At 47.2% G+C, this 8590-nt stretch overlaps 1 protein-coding gene across 1 annotated transcript; it reads right to left on the bottom strand.

The window, feature by feature from the left end:
* Positions 1–1501: 1501 nt before the first annotated feature.
* Positions 1502–2076, bottom strand: CCR75_005113 (uncharacterized protein; the record flags this gene model as incomplete). The annotated part of the gene is made up of 2 exons (XM_067963196.1): positions 1502–1728; positions 1779–2076. The coding sequence occupies 2 exons, from the start codon at positions 2074–2076 to the stop codon at positions 1502–1504; spliced, it is 525 nt and encodes a 174-aa protein (XP_067818243.1).
* Positions 2077–8590: the final 6514 nt, after the last annotated feature.

The following is an 8590-nucleotide window of genomic DNA, read 5'->3' as shown; positions in this document are numbered from 1 at the left end:
CCAAAGAAGCGCGCCTGAAGCAACACTTCGTTGTTCGGCGGCTGGTACATGTCGCGAATCTTTTTCTTGAAGACCGCCCATGCAGGGAACGCTTTTCTGTCCGCCATAAGCGCTGAGTAAGCCCACTCTGAGGCGTTACCGCGAAGATGCGACATGGCGTACGACACCATCCGACTGTCGTCCTCGATCAGCTGTGCGACACCGCATTGCTCCAAGGCTAAAAGCCAGTGGACAATCGTGTGCGCTGCAGTTCCATCGAACTTGGGCGGGTCCATCCGAATGGGCCCGGTTGATCGGCTGGGCAGAGAGCATCTCATCAGTCCTGTTGGGAGCCTCGCTCCGAGCCTGCTCATGCCTCAGCTCATCCTGAGTCTGAGTGATGGACTCCGCCGCAGCATGGCTCGGTGCCTCGGACGCGGCCCTCCGCTGTCCGAGCACGAATGCCTCAAACTGCTTCAACTGAGCAACATGTTGCTTAGGAGGTCTACCCAGGAGCCTGGCCAGGGCTTGTTTACCAAGTCCCTGTGCCATATGCCCTGTTATCTCCCGATTATGTTCGGAGAGGTGGGGGAAATATGCCCAATCGATGTTGAGGCTCCTCCACACGTACACACGCAGAGATGCGGGTCGTGGGAAGGATTTCAAGTGCTACCAATTGTAGGCGGGCACGTCGTAATGCGGCCACGCTCTACTTATACACACACCCTGGCAACAGCGAGGAAACGGTTAAACCAGCTTCTCTTGCGTGCAGCGAGGTAGTTGCGGTGGGCGCGTTAGCGCCTCACCCAACGCACTAAGTACTCTAGTAATCCGGCTCCTCGTGCGCACTTACTAAGTTGAAAGTTGTTTTCAGGCTGATTTATTTTTAATCGCATTAAATATAAATACCTATTTTACCAATCAACAATGTCATCCCTGTAGATAACACTAATATGTATTGGGAGCGTATGCATAAGGGTTGGTCGCAAATGTGAACCACAACCGAGTGGTCGGTCTAATTATTTTATTTAAGCAATTGACCATCTCCTTAAGTAGATTAATTGTGCTTAACGGGGACTGTGAAACATTAGGGCAACTTCAGCCCGTTATATTTAAAAAATATTTTCACTGTATGAGTCATTTCACTGCATTCAAAATCAACATTTACTCCTTTAGAGTCGTCTTTTGATCGCCCTTTTGGCCTTTGGAATACCCCACCCCCTAAATTACATCAAAGAATCGTTGTAGCCACACACCCTAAGTATACACATGATGATCATGACCATACTTTTTAATAACCATTATGATGTACAAAATTTCTGAAAGTTTTTCAGCCACTACAAAAAGCCACGAGTCGTTTCCTGTCGCTGACGTGGGCTGTGCCATACCGGTTGCTGGGATGGAATGGTTCCTGAAATATTTCGGCTGCTAGGCGTAGATTGATGCCATTTGCAATACTACGATCGATCCGCTGCTCCTTGATCGCGACCATACCGAGTTACTGTAGGACTTCTGCTAGCTTTTATTCTGATGATGCACAGTCCTGCTTTAACACTCCGATTCTGCTGCATCCATAACGATGTAAGGCACGCAGAGCACGCAACCACCATATCCTCGTCCAGGCCCTACGGACTTCGTCAGCTGAATCCGGGAACAGGTGCTCGGTATCTACCCGCAGCTTCGCAGGTAGCTCAGGCGGCGATCGCGATACCGCTGCCTGTTTATACTGGAGCACTTGCGAAGGGGAGACTTTTGATCTAGTCCACTGATTATAATGCACGCCCAACACTTGCGCGTACCTTCGCGGTCCCAAACGATATGCAAGAGTCCTGCGAGCTTCCCGGTGTAGGCCAAATGAATTTTGCAAGTCGAATATGTCTCTCTTCCCGGATGGTAAAAATTCAATGATGGATTGTTATTCTGTGGCACATCCAGACTTGATATTCCGTGAAAGTATGTTGTTGTGCCCAAAGCTATGCCGATGACATCCGGAAGATCCCAGTGTTGTAGCCTAGTGATAATAACATTTAGCGCCGGATTTAGGCGTCGCTTTACCCGATGAAATGCTTGACATTGCAGAGCTACGTCTGCGCGCATGTTGTTGGTAGAGGGATTGAGTATCCAAGGATTACCATATAGCTTCGAATGCGCGGCAAATAGAAGTGCTATGTTTTGTGTCCGCTGTTGTATTATCCCAGCTCCTGTTGAACGGTTGTTGGAGCACCTCCCAATCTACCGATGGTCCAATGGACTCCGTTGTCGGCTTGATGTAGCACAACCTAAGCCGAATGATCGAAATATGCCCGATGGTGCCCGTGCGCGACACCTGGACTGACAGATGTCCCGATATAGCTGTTGAGCCGTCCCGGTCCTTCCCGAAGCGTTACTGAGCCGGTATTTGCAGTTGGTATGTTGCTTTGCTACTTGAAGATATGGACTAGCTACTAGGATGGCAGTCGCCCATCTTCCCAGCCTTGGGAGAGTATGATCTGAAAGCTGTCCTGTAAGCGGGATCCGGATGCTGTAGTCCAGCGTTCACACCCGCCGAATGCGTAAGTCCGCCTGAAAACCAGGCAGGTTTTGAGCAGGGAGTAGGTTGTTGTGGACAACACATCGCCTTTGGTATCCACGATCCACAAATTTTGATGCCACCGATAAGTCGCCCAAAATTTCTTTTTGCTCCTACATGTGTGCGCGTGTTTGGATGTCTTCTGCATATTGGAGGAGTACTTCTTGCTTCGATCTGCAGCGACGAGGTGTGCCACGAGCCGGGGAAGAACGCCTTTGCTGTGCTATTTGACGGCCGTTCAGCTCTCTTGCTCCGGCGCTATCCACGTGCGAACTTTCGCGCTGATGGTCAAAGGTGACGCGTTCCCGTTGCTGATTCTTTCAGGCTTGATTTTGCCGGTGATAGATTCCAATTAGCCGAGTCTTTGAGGCTCTAGGTTCTTATTGCGACGTCTATAGAGACGAGACATCCCCTCTCCCGCCGCTTCGGGGCGTGTTCAGCAGACATGCTAATTATCTACATGAGAGTAGTGTAATGGGTGTGACTGCCTCTTAGCACATCAGTAACCGTGTTTTGTTTGGCGATATTAAATGTGTTGTTTTCAACAGGAGAGAAAAGGCTAAGACCGCCTGAACTTGATTGGCAACTCATAAAAAGAGCGAAAAAAGGGCAGCAAAATCGAGCACGAGGGAGAAGTTGAGCTGGAGATGAGCGACAATTCCACCAACTCATCCCTGAACGGGCACGTGTGACTACTTGCACCACTGTCAAGTAGCCACCCTTCAGTCTCTTGGTCACTCATGGTAAATGCTTGTTCTCCATTATCTTCCATGTCAGGAATGTTCCAACAAACTTGTTTCTTGTGACCTTTTTTAACACATACGAAACATGTTCCGGTTAACTTGTTTCTTGTTCCCTTTGACCGAAAAGTTTGCCCTTGACGCTTGAAGTAGCCTTAAAAGCAAGTTCAGGCTTGGCCTTACGAACAATGCCTTTGTACTCGCAACAAAGCATCTCCTTGGTTTGAAACAGATCAAATCCGTCACGTTCTCTATGATCGTAACAATCTAATCGTACTCTTCTGACGGCCTTCATTCGATCACTAAATAGGTCGATTGAAATTTCGGTTGCGAATGGAGAAACTGTTTGGCTGCTAGGGTTGGGACGATACGAGTCTGCATGAAAAACTAGAAGCGTATACGTATCGAAGTTGTGCTCTACGTTCTGGATTTGGATCATAGGCTTCTGTCGATTTCTGCATTGTGTGCGAAAGGACTGCATATAACGTTCCGAAAAAGCACATGCGAGATGAGGAACGACCACGAAGTGGTAGTCGTTATTCCGAACGAAAAATTGTTTAAGCTAGAGTGTGAACAAGTAGAGTCTGCAAAGATATGTTAAGAGGTTGGCGGTGGAGTCAAGCCTGTGCGTCCAAGTATATGACACGCTCAATTGGGACATCTGCTAATGAAGGCATTGAACACACTCGAAAGATGTGTTGGAGGATTTCAGATGAAAGACGGGTCTGCTTTTGTCGACTTTCAAGATAAAATATGTGAAGGATGGGTGACCGGCAAGCCATCAGTTACACCACTCCCGAAGTCACGTTACGGTGGAGTGAAGACAAATTCGCTTCTTCAAGTGATTCACAGCGACGTAATGAGCTTAAAGGAGACCAAATCGCATGGTGCAGCAAGATTCATGGTTACGTTTCATGACGTTATTTCACGAAATGTAGTCGCGTACTCCATTGTGCACAAGTCAAAAGTGGTCGATAAGTTTATCGAGTTCAAGATGATGATGGAGAATAAATTGTCGGCTTAGACTAAGTGTGATGCCCCGAAAATAGTGGAGAATATATTAACAAGCGATCTGATCAAGTGTGGCGACAGGCTGGAATTATACATCAAGCCACAGTTCCGTATTCGCCGCAGCAAAATGGAATGGCTGAGCGGATGAAGCGACGCTGACTGAGCGAGCACGATTATTGCTCAATCACATGAAGGTTGAGAAGTGGTGGGCTGAAGCCATGAACACTGCAGTTTTCATTAAAAATAGTGTAGCATGCGCTTTATGACCGACCAAGACTCCGTTTATTGTTTGCTTTGGATCAAAGCCGGACTTGCTATATTTACGAGTCTTTGGCTCGCATGGGTACGCACACACTGACAAAGGGAAAGGACAGAAGTTGGATAAAAAGGCCTTTGTTGCATGCTTTTGGGCTACACACTTGGTGTGAAGAGCTACGTGTTTGAACTCAGATTTAAATTGACTGGAAATTGCAAGGTCTGTGGCATTAAGAGCTGCCCAAGTGCAGATAAGTTGAAGTTGTTTGTGGCCAAAATGTCATTCAACATGTACATCGGCATGATGATGACACTAAACACCAGGTACAAATAACCGACGCATCAATTAGCAATGACATGAACCAACGGATGTGGACCAAATTGGCAACAATCGGCCGATTTCACCCTCTAGTGACTCTGAGTCCAAATCAAGATATCGCTGTTTGTCCAGATTCCGCTTTCGAGAAATGGACGTTTACATGGAGCCGGTTGATGTGGATGTGGATACAGAGCAGGCCAGTGTGTCCAGAAGTGGATCGGAACATATCGGCAATTGTTCGGCCTTCGTACCACCTCGATATGGTGTACATAATGCACCCGCCGTGTTGATACCTAGTCAGAAATTTCAAGCTTTAATTGTAACGAGTCGTTCCGAAGCTAATGCACCTACACCTAGTGATGACCAACCGGAGCGAGCTTCAAAACTATATCGCTTTAAATATGAGCAAGTAAATGCGGCGCTGGAGGCCCCATTAAGATACTAAGATACTATTCGTCCTCCTCAAGCCAAGATGTGGAATGATGCGATCAAGAACGAATTGCACGCACTCACTCAAAAGAAGACGTGGATTGCGATGACAAAAATTTCCGATCAAAATGTGCGGTACCATGTGGGTGTTCGCGATTAAGCGGGATGAACATGGAGAAAAAAAGTTGATCGGTTCAAGGCTCGGCTGGTTGCTTTAGGTTATCGACAAACCCATGGTGTGGATTATTACGAGACGTATTCACCGGTCGCAAACATGAACTCATTTCGTGTTTCTTGCCGTGTTGTCATTTCGGTATGGTTATCCGATAATATGATGTTGACTCAGCCTTCCTTAATGACGTTTTAAAAGAAGATGTTTATATACTTATGCCTCAAGGTGTCGATATCGAACGAAGTCAAGTTTTAAAGCTCAACATAAGTTTCTACGGACAAACCAGCTGCTGCAACATGGTTCAAGACGATTTTTAAATGTGTTCCGGCAAATGGGATTTCGTGCCATGTGTTTCGGACCTGTAGTATTCGTCCATCACGATGAAAACCTTTCGTGGATTTACGTGACGCTCTTTGTCGACGATATGCTGATTAAGGGCCAGCCCCGGACGCCCCGGAGGCAACTAGACTTGTTCTCGAGTCGGACGACGACGCCGATTTGTAATTGAAACTTCAAACCGGAGTTGGAGGCGAGCAAAATCTCGAGGTAGCCGCCTGATCGTTTACTGAAATGTTTGCATCACTAGCAGCTACAATTAGCCTGTAGCTACCAGGTTAACTGCCTTACAATGATGCGCACGGGCTTAGTGACCTTGCGCAAACAGAATGTATATGGTGTTGGCTTTGAACCGCGTGGGAATTTGTTCATATGAATACTACAGAAGCGATTGTCACAGCTCATTTTTCAGGCTGAGGATGTATATTGGCTACATTTCTTAAGGATAAAAATTAATAACTTCTATTCACAAAAAGCGTATTAGCGTAAGAAATCTACACATTAGTTCAGATTATTTTTACGTATATGTAACGTTGTGTCCAGAAACATACATATCATTATCTTTATATGAACATCAAAGAATTTTAAATTTTATTGTTGATATTGCCAAAAATTATCAAACACGGTAGTATTGTAGTGGCAATGTGACAGTTCTGTCCAAGGATTGATTTAGTCTTTAAACTAATCCCGCCAATCGCTTATAGACGCGCGAATGGGCGGCGAGCAATGAGTTGCAACTATTTAATATAATTAAGTCCCTACTTATTAAAATCTTCTTTAGCTAACTTAATATATAATGTATTAATCTCTGACTGACTTAATTTATTAATCTGCTGATTATGATATGTTAAGTCGATTTAAGAAGATAGCAATACGTAGAAACTTATTATGTTCATGCAGTTGTGAAGCTCAGTGATAAAAATTTCGGGAAAAAAATCGGCACACTCACGTGAGAGATTGTAAGCAGGGTTGCCCGAATTACAAAGGGTATCCCAGGACTGCGCCGCGAAGCGTTCTTCTCGCGCAGCTTTAGGTTCAGCCTCTTTGAACGGCTCTCCAAAATTTGTTCACTAGCTGTTTCGATGTCTGAAACGACGCACATTTGCTCGATATCACAGACCCCGAGGTCGTGAAGGAAGTACCTCTACGATAGAGCTGTCAGAGATGTGATTTCTTTCGCCTTGCAATGACGGCTCGCTACCGCATTGTAGCAGCCGCGATGTGGAGACGCCTCCATATTTTCAAGCGCGCAAACAGATTCCGTCACTAAGTAATCGTCCTCAACAGAAAATTGACGGACAATCGTCGTTTCGGGGATCAGTCTGCTCTGTTCTTGCGAACTTCTTTGCGTCTCAAGCCCCTCCTCGAGACTGGGACATTGCTATCGCAGGGACAGCAGACTCCCCCACGTCACCCACAGTAGGACCTACAGACCTCTCAGTATCGTCAATGAAGAGCGAGAGCTTGTCGTCGACCGCCTCGGTAGTAATCGAGAGCCGCTGCTTAGCCAATGTAATTGCATGCGGAAAACTCTGTTCGACAGCCTCAAAACGTGAGCCTCTGCACAGCCGATGTAGTGTAATGATGAAGCCTCTATTTGACCGCCTCGTAATGAAACGAGAGCCTCTGTTCAGCCGATGTCGCTGTATGATGGAGATCTGTTCGACCGCCTCGCTGTGAATCGGGAGCCTCTGCTCAGCCGAGGTAGTTGTAGGCGGGAAGCTCTGTTCGGCGCCTCGTTTTAAATTGGGAGCTTCTGCTCTGCCGATGTAGTTGTATGCAGGAACCCCTGATCTACCGCCTTGCTCTTTGAATCATCAGCGTGACCGAACATACCACGCACAAAGCCATCGCTCTCTGTGTGCTGACTTCTAGTCGTGGCGAGTTCGTTCACGACCCTGACGTGAGGCCAATCGGACGCCGCAACAAGTGGGTGAGTAAATATTTCACTCACGTCATATCCGCTTCGGTGGTTGACGGATCGAGATAGCCAATCGATCTGCGGCTGATACCGTGATTGCCACGGTATCTTAGGAATGCAATCGAATGCGTAGTTAAAAGTCCATCGACAGTGTATGGCAAATGACCGTTTTGCGCGGAACACAATGTGATTAGCCATCGGCAAGCTTGACAATAATATTCCCAGTCCCTCTCGAACCGCGACAGTAGACGGGAGGGGTCAAAAAGGAGGCACCAGAGTCCAACAACGCTCAGAGTGGTCGATCCACTTCAGCAACGGAGTGATTATATATCACTTTGCGACTACGACCTTGAGCTGCCACCGGGGTACCCGGGGCTCCATTTCTGCCAGTAGGGTGCCCCGCGCCTAATGGTATTGGCGGGGCCATCTACGATGCAGCATCCCTCGTGAGATACTGTATAGTCGCGGGCACGCGACCGCCCGATGGCAGGTCTTGCCGCATTGAAAACACTTTCGTCGCATTTTTATTGCAAACCTTGCGGCGTGGAGGGTTGCCGCGACCACAGAAGATATCGATTGTATCGAGCTTCATTGGCTTTGAATCAGGCATCTGGGGAGGTAGCGATACTGCATGTAAATATGACGACGCGAAACCTAATCTTTATGAAGCGCGAGTGAAAATACTTCTTCGAGGGTCTTCGGCTCAGCACATGAGGCAGTAACGTGTCATGCCATGCTGCATACCGACGACGAAGAGATGGACTTGCGAAGCAATGTCGATAGGCTGCGTGATGATACACGAAGCAAGATATCGTGTCTTGAACGTAATCACGCATCGACAGTTTGTTCAGCGAATGGA

Source organism: Bremia lactucae, linkage group LG6 (genome assembly GCF_004359215.1).
Source record: "Bremia lactucae strain SF5 linkage group LG6, whole genome shotgun sequence".
In the NCBI taxonomy this organism is placed as follows: Eukaryota; Oomycota; class Peronosporomycetes; order Peronosporales; family Peronosporaceae; genus Bremia; species Bremia lactucae.
The sequence above is the reverse complement of the archived record's forward strand: the minus strand, read 5'-3'. Positions and strand labels throughout refer to the sequence as shown.